This window comes from Eretmochelys imbricata, chromosome 9 (assembly GCF_965152235.1).
Source record: "Eretmochelys imbricata isolate rEreImb1 chromosome 9, rEreImb1.hap1, whole genome shotgun sequence".
Classification (NCBI taxonomy): Eukaryota; Metazoa; Chordata; order Testudines; family Cheloniidae; genus Eretmochelys; species Eretmochelys imbricata.
This window is the reverse complement of record NC_135580.1, coordinates 18,358,532-18,374,533: the sequence shown is the minus strand read 5'-3', so window position 1 is coordinate 18,374,533 and position 16,002 is coordinate 18,358,532. Positions and strand designations below refer to the sequence as shown.

The 16,002-nt window shown below is 39.3% G+C and overlaps 1 protein-coding gene across 1 annotated transcript in view; it reads right to left on the bottom strand.

Moving 5' to 3' along the window:
- Positions 1-16,002, bottom strand: part of WDR49 (WD repeat domain 49) — a 67,335-nt gene that overhangs the window by 8,202 nt on the left and 43,131 nt on the right. Inside the window, exons 8-14 of the mRNA XM_077826864.1 lie at positions 15,208-15,372; positions 11,317-11,432; positions 8,436-8,566; positions 5,775-5,873; positions 4,132-4,290; positions 2,767-2,954; positions 2,159-2,356 (exon numbers count right to left, since the gene is read on the bottom strand). Coding sequence (XP_077682990.1) covers positions 2,159-2,356; positions 2,767-2,954; positions 4,132-4,290; positions 5,775-5,873; positions 8,436-8,566; positions 11,317-11,432; positions 15,208-15,372 — 1,056 coding nt within the window. The remainder of the gene's footprint in view (positions 1-2,158; positions 2,357-2,766; positions 2,955-4,131; positions 4,291-5,774; positions 5,874-8,435; positions 8,567-11,316; positions 11,433-15,207; positions 15,373-16,002) is intronic.

Sequence of the window (16,002 nt, the reverse complement as noted above, 5' to 3'; positions counted from 1 at the left end):
GCCCGTCAGGGTAATCTGCTGGCGGGCCACCAGTTTGTTTACATTTGCACAGCTGCCCACAGCTCCCAGTGGCTGTGGTTTGCCGTTCCTGGCCAATGAGAGTGGTGGCCAGCACGTCCTTGTGGCCCACGCCACTTCCTGCAGTTCCCATTGGCCGGGGCCGGGAGCCACTGGGAGCTACGGGCAACCGTGCAAATGTAAACAAACTGTCTGGCGGCCCGCCAGCAGATTACCCTGACGGGCTGCAGGTTGCCCACCACTATCCTAGAGGCTACACCCAAGATTAGAGTCCCGTTGTGCTAGGCACTGTATAAACTCAGAGACTGAGACAAACACAAGACCCTGCCTTGAAAAACTAATCATTTGAGCTAGTTCAACAAATTCCTGACCCCCCCCTCCACTGAAAATATAGTTTAGTTTCTTGAGAGAATAATGTATACTTTGATTACATTTTTCACATTGCTGATCAGAAAAATTGAAGACTCTTATAGCAACATGTCAGATAATTTCTGTTAAAAATGTCAGTTGTCTGTTTCAGCATTTCTGATTTCAAACATTTTCATTTCCCAAAACTTTCTGATCTTTTGACTCTTTGTTCTTATTTGGAACAAAAACTAATTTCAAAAAGCCAAAATTTGCCCCCAAAGGGATACAAAAATTTTCCTAACACCTCTACTAACACACTGAGCAGAAGCTTGTAATGTTTTAAATGTTTTAGGTAGTTAAGGAATGAGCAACTATGATGAGGTGAATAAACCCAAAACTGGAGAGTTAAGGACATAGGAACAATTCTGGGCCCAGAAAGCCCCACCTCCACAGCCCGGCTCCAGTTGGAAGAGGGACTCAAAAGGGAGTCTCTTCAGCACAGCAGGGTGGCAGGCAAAAGAGGCAGAGCTGCACTCACTGCTGCAGAGGGACTACACCAGGGAGGCCTCCTCATGGGGATGTGTCCTGAACAGAGCCACGAATACCTAGCCTACTGAGACCCCCAGATTGCCAAGGACAGCCACCAGTCATGACACATCATGATGGTGGGAGCAGAGCTGTAGGAAGGGACCCAGAGGAGAGTGTTCATGGGACCACAGGTAGCAGATTCCTGCTTTACAGTGCTCAAGAGGACCCTGGGTGGGAAATCTGGTGGACCCAGATTTCCCTACCCCTATATCACTAGGTGGACTCTTACCACTAGGCAGGGAGGTTCACCCCACTCATAGTGACTAAATGTGATATATTATTAAATCATTATTTATCCTTATTAGAGCTATGATGGTTTCACAATGTTCCATCTGTTCTTCTTAGAAGACATGTCTCCATGATTCAGATATTATCTGCTGAACATGGCTTCAGGAGTAGTGGTAGGTAAGAAAAAGTCAGTGGTGACTAGAGCTGGACAGTAAACAATTTTCCTGCACCAAAAAAGTTTTCCAAATCAGACAGATCAGGGACTTGAATCTGGGTCTCCCTAACCACTTTCTCTTTGGCCCACTGGTACAAAGTTCTGCAGCTCCAAGAGGCAAGGTTCAGAGAAGCCTAATTTAGAATAGCCAGTAGCCTATGGTTTAAGTCAGTCCCCGAGCTGTGCAGACCCAGGTTCAAATCCCTGCTCTAAATCAGCTATTGGGAGAAGCAGAGTATCTTTCTTGCTTGTTTTGGCCAGAAGTTCCACCCTGGACTTAAGAAACCTTCCCAATAAAAGTTTTGTCAAAAACGGATACATTTCCATGAAATGTTTTATCATTTTCCATCTAAAAACCATTTTGTCAGGAAATTCCATACCAGCTCCAGTAGTGACTCAATCTTTGCCCAAAACTTGAGTGGGACTGAAACCAAGCATTCTGAACTTAAATAAAAAGTGTGGATGACTTCCTAGCCACATGTATGTTTTCATTTGCATTCTGTTTTCCCAGACAAGAATTCAAGTAGACATGCCAAAATCTAAAGAGAAAATCTGTTCAAGCTATTTCTGCTATGTCCTGCACATGAAGAGCAAACATGGTTAAATGGAACGGCAGACCCCCACAGGACAGCTCTGGCAGTATAGAAGCTGATGTGAAGGACCAGCAGTGAAGCAGTTAATTAAAAAGTCATGTCTCTGGAAGTGAAATGTTCTCTGTCAGCCACCGCTACCCATAAGAGTTGCTAAGAGAAGTGTTTCTACCTGGCCAAATATTCCAATTGTTGTACCATACACATCACTAAGAACAATACTGCAGTCTGAAGAGGAGGAGAGGATGAGCAGGCAACTGCTTCGCACACAGATCTCCAGATAAGTAACACAGTCATTGTGTGGCTGAAATGATCTTATCAGGCGAGGTGGCTGGGTTACCTTGTTCTCACTGGAACCAAGGCAGTAGTCCTGGTGAAAAGGAAATGGCAGTTATCTGAGGAAAGGTGTATTTTGGATCTGGAGATCTTCTGAGCAAGCTCCATAGCTTGCTGTGTGAGATAGATGGAGGAGCAAACCCTGCCCTTGAAGGAAGGATGGGGGAAAAACTCTAAGATTTTCTTTCCCGTGTTTTAAAGAAAAATGAGATACTTCTGACAGTCAGGCTTTGTATTAGGTGCCCCAGGGTCTAATCCAGCACCCACTGAAATCAATGGAAAGACTCCCACTGACTTCAATGGGTACTTAGGCCCCAAGTTTGAAAATGTTGGTCAATCTTTTTACTTTGTTAGAAAATAGGTAAAACCCAACTTATTTGCATGTATCACAACAAACTGGGAACATGAGAAATACAAAGAGAGAATCAAATACTTTCCTTGTACCTGTATATTCCATATTTTCACCCATCCAGCTAGATCACCAGTAATGAGGTATTGACTCATTTTATCAATGGTCATGATAATGGATCCAGCTCCACTGTGTGCTTCAAACTCTGCCATAAGCTGGCTTTTCAAGGTATTCCAAAACCTAACATAGCCAGCACCTCCACATGACACTAAATTTGCTCCACCTAAAACACAGAAATGTGGCTGAATAAGCAGAAAGAATCATCAGCATTTATTATTATAAGCAATTCTCTGTTATGCATGAACCCATATTTCTATTTTTGTCACTGTTTCAATATTATGCAGAGCACCTTAGCACAGTAAACTCCAGTCACATGAAATATGTTTTACTCAATAGATATTTGAGGTATGTAGTTCAGAGCAATACAACAAAACAAAGTCTAGTACTAAAAACACTCTTTGGGGACCTGTTGTTAACCTTTTCATGAATATTGTGATACACTGTAATCTTTATGTAATTGGTTCTCTTTATGGGAGTGAAAGGAAACCTGGTCAATCAATTTATTTTATAGATACAGAAAAAAAACCCTAAATAGAGCTTTTAATAACAGATTTCTTAATAGTTGCAGATAAATCTGCAGACGTTTTCCAATATGCTTTGCAAATACATGATAAGAAAAGGAGTACTTGTGGCACCTTAGAGACTAACCAATTTATTTGAGCATAAGCTTTTGTGAGCTACAGCTCACTTCATCGGATGCATACTGTGGAAACTGCAGAAGACGTGAGCTGTAGCTCACGAAAGCTTATGCTCAAATAAATTGGTTAGTCTCTAAGGTGCCACAAGTACTCCTTTTCTTTTTGCGAATACAGACTAACATGGTTGTTACTCTGAAACCTGTCAAATACATGATGTTGACTCAGAAAATGTCTGGTTAAAGCAGCAGAAGTTATAATTTACGTTCTTAAAGGCAGAGCTGCATATACCAGTACGAAACCAAATTCTGCCATGACTTGCATCCTGTGCAAGCTCATTGACTTAATTGGAACTGCAGGGGGTATAATCCAATACACAGTTTGGATGTCTGTATGTAGCCAGGCTTCAGATACAGACCAGTTCCGCTGGATTATTTAAACTTACTGTCAATATGAGTTCTGGGCAAATCAATTCAGACGACAATGAGAATGAATGCAAAACAAAAGAACATTGTTTGAAAAATATTCTAACATGCTATAGGAGAAGTACTGTAAGGTCTTTATTGAGGGGCAAGAAGGAAAGGAAACTGTGAAAGCAATAATCAATTATCACTATTAATAATGAGCTTTTCCAAGTACTGATGTTCAGTTTGGGCAAAGTAAGAAGAGCCACCATTCTACTATGTAGAAATTACTTTACAGTACCTGTCACTGAAATATTCTTTCTAGCTTCTAGGAATAAAAGCTTAGTAATAGCATTGTTGCACTCAGTGTCAGTGTCATAGAAGTCAGCTACAGACATTGTATGTCTTCTAGAGGACATTCTTCGAGCAGAACTAAGTTGCTGTTGTAGTAACAGAGTATCTGTAAGAGACATTCCCTATGATAGTCAATAAAAGGATTTTATGTGTATAAGTAGACATGTCAAAAACACTTGGCATCTGATTTTTTCCAAGTTTTTTTTTTATCTGTTACTTTACATATTCAAATGAAATCTTTTGGATGTTCATACTATTGAAACTATTTATGTGAGCCAAATTCTGCCACCCTTACTCTTGGTGAGCAGTATCTCACCCTGCAAGCTGCCCTTTGGATTTCAATAGCACTATTCACAGAATAAGGTTTTTCCTCAGCAGTAAAAATGGTGGATTCTGGCTCTATGAGATTTCCAGTCTCCTGTTTAATGAGCACAAAATATATTAACTAGCTCATTTTCTATTGCCAGCAGCTGGATCAATGAGTTGCATACATAATTTGTATTATGAAGAAATACCTATTTGAAGAGAAGTTTTCCCCAGTTATGGGGGGCCAGATCCTCAGAGGGTATAAAATGACATAGCTCTATTCATGTCAGTGCCGATGTGCCAATTTACACTGTCTGAACATCTGACCCATGATCTCTGCCGAATGTTTACTGAACAGCAGGACCATTAAGAGTCACTTAGCTGTAATTTGATCTGCACTGCCTGGACCAGATCTTCAGCTGATTAAAGTCAGTGTGGTTCAATGCAGTTATGCCAATTTACATCAGTTTAAGATCTGCTCCTCTGGGGTTTAGACCCTTTAAAGATCAGAAAGCTCGTATGGTTCCTTTGCCATATCTACTGTATTCACAATTTTTAAGCATTCTCACTCTGAAGTGTCTTGCTCATTATAAAGTGGCAGTACACCAGATAGTCCTTTCCTATGGCCCTGCTGAGTACTGTATGTGCAAGTAAGAAATGAATTTCAAGACATGATATATATATTTCAGTATTTATTCCCCCACAAAACTTGGAAGAAACCTAAGGAAGTCTAAATAAGAACCATAGAAGGTTTTTTCCAAGCCATTTTCTTTATACTGGATGTGCGCTACCATAAAATGTACTACAGATTACAGTGGGGAATAATTATAGATTTCCAACTGGCATGGTGCTTAATATATGTTATGCCGCTAGTCTGTGCAGACTATCAACCCAGTGAAGTTTTCAGGTTCTGGGTAGCCTCAGGGGTAGCAGCCTCTGCAAGGTTCAGTTGGTATTATTTATTACCCAACACTGAACAAGGCAAAAATTAAGGGAATGCTCCCTGCTGAAGGTAATATAAAAATGCTGATGTAGAACTGTGACAATAAACAGAAGCAATAGCCTTGAGACGTATAGGGAATAAACTAAAGGGTATAAAGCAAGTATAACCTCAAGGCTGCTTTCTGTCACTCTGACAAGACAAAGATATAAATAATCCCCCTAATCTCCTCTCAATTATCAGTAATTTAGTGGCACACTTAATATTATATGCATAAGGCAAACAGTATGTATGTTTTGTCTAGAGCCTGAAAGCAGTGCTGCTTGAATAAGATGCTCATTCACCTGATTTGGATTTCAGAGATTTTTGGGGATCCAGGTACATTTTAAGGTAAGCATTTTCTGTACTATTATTCCAGACAACAATTTCACCACCACAGCTCCCTGCATTGGGCAAAGAAAAGACAAAACATTGTTACAGTCACTAGCCAACCTTGATCTTTCAGGCAGCTAGAATTATTTTATTGCCAACACAGCAATATTTTCACTTTTTACATGATAGGTCGCATGGATTAAAAGGATTAGCAGGGTTTGTATTTCTATGTGTCTGTAACCTTTCAATGTTTAATCCTCTCCTACAAAGATTGCTGTAAAGGGGACATTTCTCTGGTTTCATAGAAAAGCAGACCCTGGAGAAATTGACAGAGATTTTCTAAGCAGTCTAGTGGATTCAGATGCGTATCTTCCATTAGTTGTAACGTGTCCAAATCCCTTACAATGCTTTGAAAATCTACCAGTTCACAAAACAAAAAGTAACAGATCTCAGACCCCTCAACCAAAACTACCCTTAGACATAAGCAGCACAAATGACTCTCTGGAGCCCTGTGATTTTGGGTACATTCAGCAACTAATGGCTGGAATATACCTGCCATCAGCAGGACGGAATGAGGATGATGGCTGAAGTTCTAATTCTTGCTTTCAGTTTAACAAAATATAAGGTCAGACTTGCCCTGATTTGACAAACTAAGCTGTTTACCATACATTGGACCTGATGCTATTCTCACTTCCACTGGAGTAATTCACAAGTAGCCACCGGAGATACATCTGTACGAGATCATTGTACAGCTACATCTACATCTGGAGCTGAGCTAACTTCTCATCGAGTTAGTGCACTAAAAATAGTCGCGTAGCCACAGTAACATGGGCAGTGGCATGGGCTCGCCATAGAGAGCATGTACCAGCGCTACACTACTATTTTTAGCTCGCTAGGTTATTGAAAGCTAGCGCGAGTTTGTCTACTTGGCTGGGAATGACATCACTAGCTCCAAGTGTAGACATTGCTTAAGTGAGATCAGAATCAAGCCCATTATAATGCTTATCTCAAGCAGTTCTTAGTGAGATTGGAGAGGGCTACTTATTAAAATTTAATATAGAGAACATTCTTAATCCCCCTTCTCCAGTGGAAGAATAAAGCTTTGGGGGGTAAATAAAGCAAAATAACTAATATGTAGTATTACCTAATTTAAAGAAAAAAGCCTTCCTTTTTGTCCATGTATTTGTGTAAGAATGGAGACACAGCACTTTCCGATCACCTCCGAGTAGCTCACTGACTATGGCATTTGCTCTTAGGTACCATATTGGAAGCCTTTCATCTCCAGTCCACTCGTATGACTTCCTTTGTTCATTAATTAAAGATGGGCCATGGAGGAGATGTTTGAATTAGCTTTAGCCTCTAGGGTTTGGGTGCTGGTTCAAAGCCAGACTAGAGCTAGGATTCAGTATGAGACTGGAAGATGCCAAAATCTTGAGAGCTGATATTATGTCAGGCACCCTAGGCTTAAATATCACACGATTAGCTGCTCTTACAAGATTTCTGCCACATGCAAACTAACTAAATAAATAAATAAAAATAAATCTCTCCCAGTTTTTTACCTAACTGATAATCAAACTATTGGGTTGGACCCAGAAATTTGATTCAGAGCCTTTTCTCAACTCTTTGCATAAAACCATCTTCCCCCAGAACTTGAGGTTCTGGTTTATATCTAGTAGCAATAAGCATTTTTACTATCTGAGGATTATTTAGTGGCTTGTGGCCTCAAATTGTACTCTAGTAAGAAATCCATATCACAAAGCTTATACTTTTTAGCCATCTCAGACAGTGCTCTTGCTAGGGGACAGGTCTTCAGCCGCCAGGAATATCTATTCACAAGCACCAGATTAAAGAGGAACCAAACCCTACATCCCACACTCAGTCCTCGTGCAATAACCATGACTATTGGCAACAATCAAACAAGGGATATTCAGCATAACCCCCGCCACTTGAGTTGAGGAATAACTGTTTTAGCTGTTTGTAAGTAGCAGGCTGTTACTGAGGCTAGTCACTAGAGGGAGACAGTCATATGGACTAAGCCAGCAAAGTACAATTGATTAAATTTCCACTGAATTCAAGTGAAGAATAAGTCTATATGCCACCGTATTTAAATAAATTAATATAACTGTGCCCTCTCAAAAAAAAAAAAAAAACCCACAACATTTTAGTGTGTGTAATTTTTGGTAAACTGAACCATTTATTCTCAATCTTTTCCTATTAAGTCTTAATAACTCCAGTCACCACCTCCATAGAATTCCTGTTGAATCCAGGATAATGGGCCTCCTGTTATAAATGTCTTCATGCTTTGGTACGTGAAAAATATCCAGGTTTAATCATTCTGTTCGGATATGAAAAATATGGGGCGGACTTCCCTGTCATTTTCTCCAATGAGAGGCTGATGTAACCCCATTGAAACAAATTGAAATTCATTGGAATAAAACAGAAGAGAACCAAAAGTGTGCTTTTTCTGTCTCTTTAAGAAGTTCTAATTTGTTCACATCTTGTAAGTTATGTACCTCAGCCAGCAGCACATTAGCTATGCCAGCCCATGCAGTAACAGAGTCAGCCTTGCATAATAATAATGTCCCCAAATCCCAATTCCTGGATGATATATTAGGCAATAAATATTAGGCTACCTGTAACTAGAGTATGTGGAGGTAAAAACGCAGCACATAGGATGTCATCTTGATGCTGCACTCCTCCTTTCCATTCTGCAGGCAGAACAAAAAACTGAGTCAAGTTGCTCAGTCGGAAGACAGTAATTATTCTAATAAAAGAGACATGCAAACAAAAAAAAAAGCATAAGTGAACTAATCCTATCTGACTACTCCAAAAAATGTCATTGGTATCTTTTTAATATGATCATATAATCTTGAGTGGAAAAATTTAAAAGCTCTGTCCTTTTGCTTTCCTTTACCACTGAAATTCTTCTGAGTTACAATCCAAACACTATACTTTTAGCAGCTATTGTTCTATCACTCTGCCAAAACAAAATGCTGAATCTGTCCCCATCATCACACATACTGTTCTCTGCAGTGTTAGTATATATATATATATATATATATATATATATATATATATATATATATATATATATATATACTCTCTCTCTCTCTCTCTCTATATATATATATACTAACATATAACTAGTATATATATATATATACTCTAACCAGAGCTGAGACATGATGAAACTGGCTTTCTTGCAATGATAGGTTCCTGGGGTAGTGGTTTTGTTGTGTGGTGTGTGGCTGCTGGTGAGTATTTGCTTCACAGCCCATTGCCAACTGTGTCCACATATCTATTCAGGGGACACCATCATAGGGCCTAATCACATCAGCCACACTATCAGAGGCTCGTTCACCTGCACATCTATCAATGTGATATATGCCATCATGTGCCAGCAATGCCCCTCTGCCATGTACATTGGCCAAACCGGACAGTCTCTATGTAAAAGAATAAATGGACACAAATCAGACGTCAAGAATTATAACATTCAAAAACCAGTCGGAGAACACTTCAATCTCTCTGGTCACTTGATTTACAGACCTAAAAGTGGCAATTCTTCAACAAAATAACTTCAAAAACAGACTCCAGTGAGAGACTGCTGACTGGATTGATTAATTTGCAAACTGGATACAATTAACTTAGGCTTAAATAAAGACTGGGAGTGGATGTGTCATTACACAAAGTAAAACTATTCCCCCTTGTTTATTTCCCCTCCTACTGTTCTTGTAACGTGCTGGAAATGGCCCACCTTGATTATCACTACAAAATTCCCCCCCCCAGCTCCCGCTCTCCTCCTGGTAATAGCTCACCTTTCCTGATCACTCTTGTTACAGTCTGTATGGTAACACCCATTGTTTCATGTTCTCTGTGTATTTAAAATCTCCCCACCATATTTTCCACTATATGCATCTGATGAAGTGAGCTGTAGCTCACGAAAGCTTATGCTCTAATAAATTTGTTAGTCTCTAAGGTGCCACAAGTACTCCTTTTCTTTTTACGGATATAGACTAACACGGCTGCTACTCTGAAACTCTTCTTAATGGCATGTGTTGGCTTTGAATTAGAGACTGTTATTTAATAGAGTGTAAGAAGGCCTCCACTAAATCCATTTCACTTAGATTCACAGATCAGGCATCTGACCCACTGTTATGAAGATGAAGGTTTGTGACAGAGAACTGTACTGGGGTTATGACTTCTAGAGTAAAAAAGTTTTTGATGGTGTCAGTTTCTCTTGACTGGTTGGCTGTAGCTTAAGATAAATTTAGTAAAACATTATACCACCTATGGGACAATGGCATAAGAGTCACACCACAACATCATTTTCACCACCTGCAGTCCCACTCCAAAAGGTTCCACACAGGTAGACCCCTGCACTCACACAGAGCTTAATGAAAACCAATGAGGTTTCCCTGGGGACAAAGCTGCACCCATGCAGAGTTCTTTGAAGCAGGCAGGAGGAGATGAGCATGGTCCAAATCATTTACTCATTTACTTCTCTGTGGTTCGCTATGAATATCACTGCGATTCAGAGTAATGAAGTGGATTTGAGTCACCAATGAGCAATGATTGCTTTGCTAGTATGTGTAAGCAGCAGCTGTCTTTATAAGGTAAATTTATGTTTCTAGACTGAGCCTCAGAACACGTGCAATGAGCAGTCTTGATATTAAAAGACACTTTTTCTCCTTTTTTTCAGAACATTACTTCTGTCTATGACAAGTTCATGGTCATTAGTGGGGATTTTCCTTCTGATTCTATAGCTGTTAAAAGTCAGAAAAAATATATTTGGTTCTCTGAGTTTCAAAGGGGATGAAAAGACACAAAAGCAATTTATCCCATCCTATTCCCAACCTATTAGCATAATTCTACAGTGAACAACTGATCTATAAATTACTTCCTTAGGTACAGTAGCATCTGTATTCTCTGAGTTTTCTAATTTATGGACACAATGTTTTCAAATTATGTCCTGCTATAATTTATCCTAGCATCCGTATACTGTCTGAACGCAGAAAAGAGAAGTATCTTTTATTTTATTTTTTTATTCCTCCAGAAGCTCAAACAACATTAAAGAATATTTTTCCACTAGCAAAAAGCAAGGGGAATAATACTTCATAAGGCCAAGCAAGGCTAAACCTGTGGTAATTCCATGCTTTAGGCACTAATTTTACAATGGTCTCAAAGTGGACAGAATTTAGATTCCAAATGGGATTCAGCTTGGCTTCTAGGGATCCATCATTGCAATGCCATTGCAGGATTGGGGCCCTAGTTTGCAAGAAAAAGCAAGCAATTTCCCTAGCTGTGCTGTATCTTTTAAGCAACACACTTTTTCTCCACTGATGTGCAGCCAGATCTAAATCTTTTCCTGAACTGAGTTGCCAACTACTCAGTGAGTTACTGTGCTTGGAAAAAAATTAGACTTTTAAAAGATAGATTTTATCTCCAGAAACTGAGTCAAAGAGTACATTTTAAGAAAGTATTTCTTCCAGCATTTTTGAATAATGCATACAGTACCTGTCCCAACCTGTAACTAATATAGTCCTCTTTAGTACCATGATCTGGGAGATGTCAACTGCTCGGTCTCTTCCAACACTGAGTTTATGGTGACAGTGTCCATTGAAATCCCAAATCTTCAATTAAAAAATAAATAAGTTATCCATAACCTCTCAGCATAGGCAAAGCAGACAATCATCTTGTAAGTTAAGGATCAATGAAGAAATAAATCTATTGGATTGGATTTGCCTCATACCTTGATGTAAATCAGAGGTGACTGCATTGAAGACAATTCAGTCTTCATCAGAATCAGGCTCATAGGATTGAATAGTAAGCAAATAATAATAATGCTTCTCCATAGCTTTTGTATAGCACTTTTCATCTATAGATATCAAGATACTGGAAAAAGGAAGCAAATATTACCCCCCTCTACAGATGGAGAAACTGAGAGACAGAGATGAAATGACTTGTCCAACCACAAACAGCAGGTCAGGAATAGAATGAAGTGGCAGAGCCAGGACTGAAATCCAAGTCTGATACTCCATTCTGTGCCTGCCCTCCCGCCTGCCCCCCCCACACACACACACACAAACACACACTGAGATGACCTACATGTGACAGCTTCTTTATCCATGGAACCCCTTGAAACCATATGCAAAAGCGCATTTATTTTACACCTTTGACTGCCTCACCTGTTCACCGCTAAGCAATCTTTGCTGGGACTCTACTAATATGCCAGCAATTTGAACATCTTTGTGACAGCTTCTTCTTAGAAATAAGAATCATTTACCTGCCATAAAAGACTTTTCCCTACTCCACCGTGAAGAATTCGTAAAAAAAAAAAAAAAAAAAAAAAGTTATGCTGGTCCAAGATCTTGAATTGACATGTTTGTGTCTTGGACCAGTGATATTTTGAAGGTCTGACCTTTTAAATGTAGCCAGTTGCAAGACTGAGCCTTATAAAATCATGACAGTCTCATTTAGAGAAAAGCTATTTTGGATACATTTTAAACCATCGAAAAATTAATTTTATTTATATTACACTAGTACTTAGAGATCCTACCTGAAATCAAGGCCCCATTGTGCTAGGTGCTATACAAACATAGAGTCAAAGAGCTTACATAGACGAGACAAAGGGCAAGAGAGTTTTCAACTGGGAAACTGAGGCACAGAGTCATTGAGTAACTTGCCCAAGGAATTAAATGAAGATTTCTCAAGTCCAATATCTTAAGCACTAGACCATGAGTTCTACTTTTCCTGTCAAACTGAAATTTGCTCAGTTGGACTCACAGTAGTGAGGAATCATCTTTACAGGTGAAGGGAGACAAGTAGTTCTCATTTCTAATAGATTTTCTGGGGTGGTGTTAAGGGCTTTCTGGCACTCATTCGAGTTGACCTCCATAATTCACTCATGTGTTCACCAATTTATAGTCATCCTATACACAAGCCAATAAGCTCTGTATTTGCCACTCCCCCAGGTATGTGCTCAGCTTATTATTAATTAATTTACCATTCATGGGCTCCTGTAAATTAAAATAACATTTAAAAAGACACATGGTTTGGGAAAACATTGCTCAAACATCTCATTTTACATATAAATCTATTGGATACAGCAATAATGTATGTATGTAGGGATTTGAAATAAAATGTATTTGCCATTTAAACACAATACATTCATTTCAATGTTGGTGTTCCATATTCTTACATAGATGTGTGTTTTATATTCATAGGAGTCCATTGCAAAGGCATTGAAGTAATTTTTTCATAAGAATGAGGTTTGGGAAACTTCCTCTTCAAATTGTACTGACAGTATGAAAAACTGAAATAAGATATTGTCATCCTGTAGTATTACTGCTGGACAGACTTACCCTGTGCTTCCTGACACTAGCTCAAGACTCTGTCTACATCCTAATTGTGGATTTTCTTCAGTTTGTTCTTTGACTAAGGCCTGAGCTACACACAGTTTAGAATGTGGGTTTTTTACTGAAATAGTTATACTGGTACAACAAGTGGGGACACAATTATACTGGTATAAAGGTGCCTTGTACGGGTATAGCTTATTCTGCTTCCCATATTAGAATAAACTATACTGGTATAAACCACCTTTATGCTGTGTATTACCCACACACACACTGGGCTGGTTGTGTTGTTTTAACTATACTAGTATACTTAATACGGTACAGCATTTGTATTCAGACAAGCCCTTAGGATGGGTATTTTGTCATGAATTGAATCCATCACTTTTCCCTCCCACCTCCTAGGTACTGAATGTTTTGTCCTTAGGATTTCCACTGCTAGGAAATAGCAGAGTGCTCCTTGGGCAGCATTTAAGGCAGGCCACTTCTACTCAGCCAAGGCCAACAGTATAATTCAGTACAATCCCAAATTTCAGTGCAGACTCTGGTGTTTAAGAATGTGTTTATAAACTTTAGCTTGATCTTCCCATATTAGAACCTGGGCAGTCAAGGAAGTAACGAGACGAAGCAATACAGTACATTTTGTCTTGTTATCCAGAAAGGTTACCTTTCTGGGAGATGCTCAACTGCCAAAAATACCTTGAATGGTACCAGAGATGGGCAAAAACTGGAATAATAGATACAAGTTCCACACCACTCTCCCCAACTGCCAGATTTTGGCAGCATTTGGTCCAGAATTTGTGGCTTTGTCTTATCTCTATAATGGGACAGAAATCCAAACATTGGATTTGGATCTGAACTTTATGACTCAGGCCCATCTCTACCACAGGCACAAGTTAATAAGCAAGAAAATTGACAGACACCATGGCACAGAGGATAGGGCACTGCCCTGGGACTCAGGAGACCTGAATTCTATTGCCAGCTCTCCCACTGAACTTCTGTGCTATCTTTGTTAGGTCACTTTTCTGTTTTCCCTCCCACCCTTTGTCTGCTCTGTTTAGACTGTAAGCTGTCCAGAGCAGGGTCCTTTCATATTATGTGTTTGTACAGTGCCTAGCACAACAAGGCCCCAGTCTAGTTGAGACCTCTAGGAGCTAACGTAATATAATAAATAGCTTAAGTCTGACTAGTTATGTCAAAATTAGCCGAGTCTGGGGAAATGGTCTCTCAGGTTGATGATTTTCAGCAACTTCGGCCAATGAAATAGGAAGAGCTAGAAATCTGTTTGGCAAACCTATTAAGTTTTTTAAATGGTATGAATTTAGTGTACATTAAAGTGAAAGACTAACAGCACTGACTTAAAACCTGTCATAATGTTGGGTAGTGTTCTGTCAATACATCTATATCTTGATCTTAACAGCATACACCCTTGGTATTAAACACAATCTTTCTTTAGTAGAAACTAAAACACAAGTTATTAAATTTTATGGTGGTTTTTGATATGGTCAAATTCTCACTGAGATGATTAAGAAGATTTAAAATTCATTTTAACTTTCAATAAACTAAAATTTGAATTAATGTGTCCAGGGGTAAAAGGCTGGTGTTTTAACTAACCTAGTCACCATTTCAAAATAGTTGTTTTACAGTCATGCATTGGCTACCATGATAATATGCCCTTGTGTAATGACAAGTGAGTGTTCCAAGAAAAGCAAAGGAAATGATTGTCTGGTGATTAAGGCAATAAGGGCCATGTGCTGTACAGAGTCATGGATTGTAAGGAAACTACTTGGAAGGAAGGAAGGGAGGTAACAAAGAAGGAAGTGTTCTGTAAAGCACTGTGTGTCTCCAAAGTGTTAGACAAGCAATTAAATTTAACTGCGTTTTCCCAACAGTGTTAGGATTTCAACCTCTGCATGCCGAGTTCATCCCATCTCCTCTTTAACAAGGCCAATGGAAAAAGCAGCCATTGTTTAGTAGCTGAGTATTTTGGCACATTATATCTATGTGGAAAAGACTGCAATGGAAGCAAATAGTTTGAAATGTTTTCCCCTCACACCTTTACTGTTCCATCTGTGCTTCCAGTTAAGAGCCTTGTCTCAGTTGCATCCAGCGTCATAGTGCTGATCTCAGCATTGCCATGGCAACCAGTAAACTGTTTGATTTTCTGCCCAGTGTCTATCAGCCAGAAGGTAATGGTAGATCCTGTATCTGAGCTGATTACCTGGGGGGGGGAAGCAGAAATTGAGATGGAATTTACAATCTTTATACATATATAAAACAATAACCTCATACATATGTGCACTGCACTTATATAATTAGCAACATCTGAAATGCAAATCAGATAATTTTTGCATTGATTTTCCCCATCTTTTCCCTTTCATCTCATTACAAGCTTTATCATTCCCCACAATCAAAGTTTATGGGCAGGTCTGTTCCTTGTAAAACCTGCATCCACAGCTAGTTCCAATTAGCCAAAGAGCAATGATTTACTCCCTATTATCCTTCAGCACGGAAGACAGGGTGATCAGCTCCCTCAAGAGACAATATCCCAAGTTACATGCGGGAACTAGAAATGTTCTCAGCAGGGATGAAACACGTCCATAGCCCTTCAGCTTGGAATCTTGCAGGCATGCTCAACTGAATGCTTTGTGCTAAGTGGTCAGATAAATCTTCCCTGCTTATTTCAGAGAACCGATCCACCGAGTAATGGATCTTTAAAACTACATCTCTGGAAGGGGAAATAGTTTAGGGAAGCTCTCAGCATATATTAGCCTCAATTTAGAATTCAGTAGTGAGAGCAGACATAAATGAGGAAAAAGTCCATTTGAACAGATTATGGTTATTTCTTTTT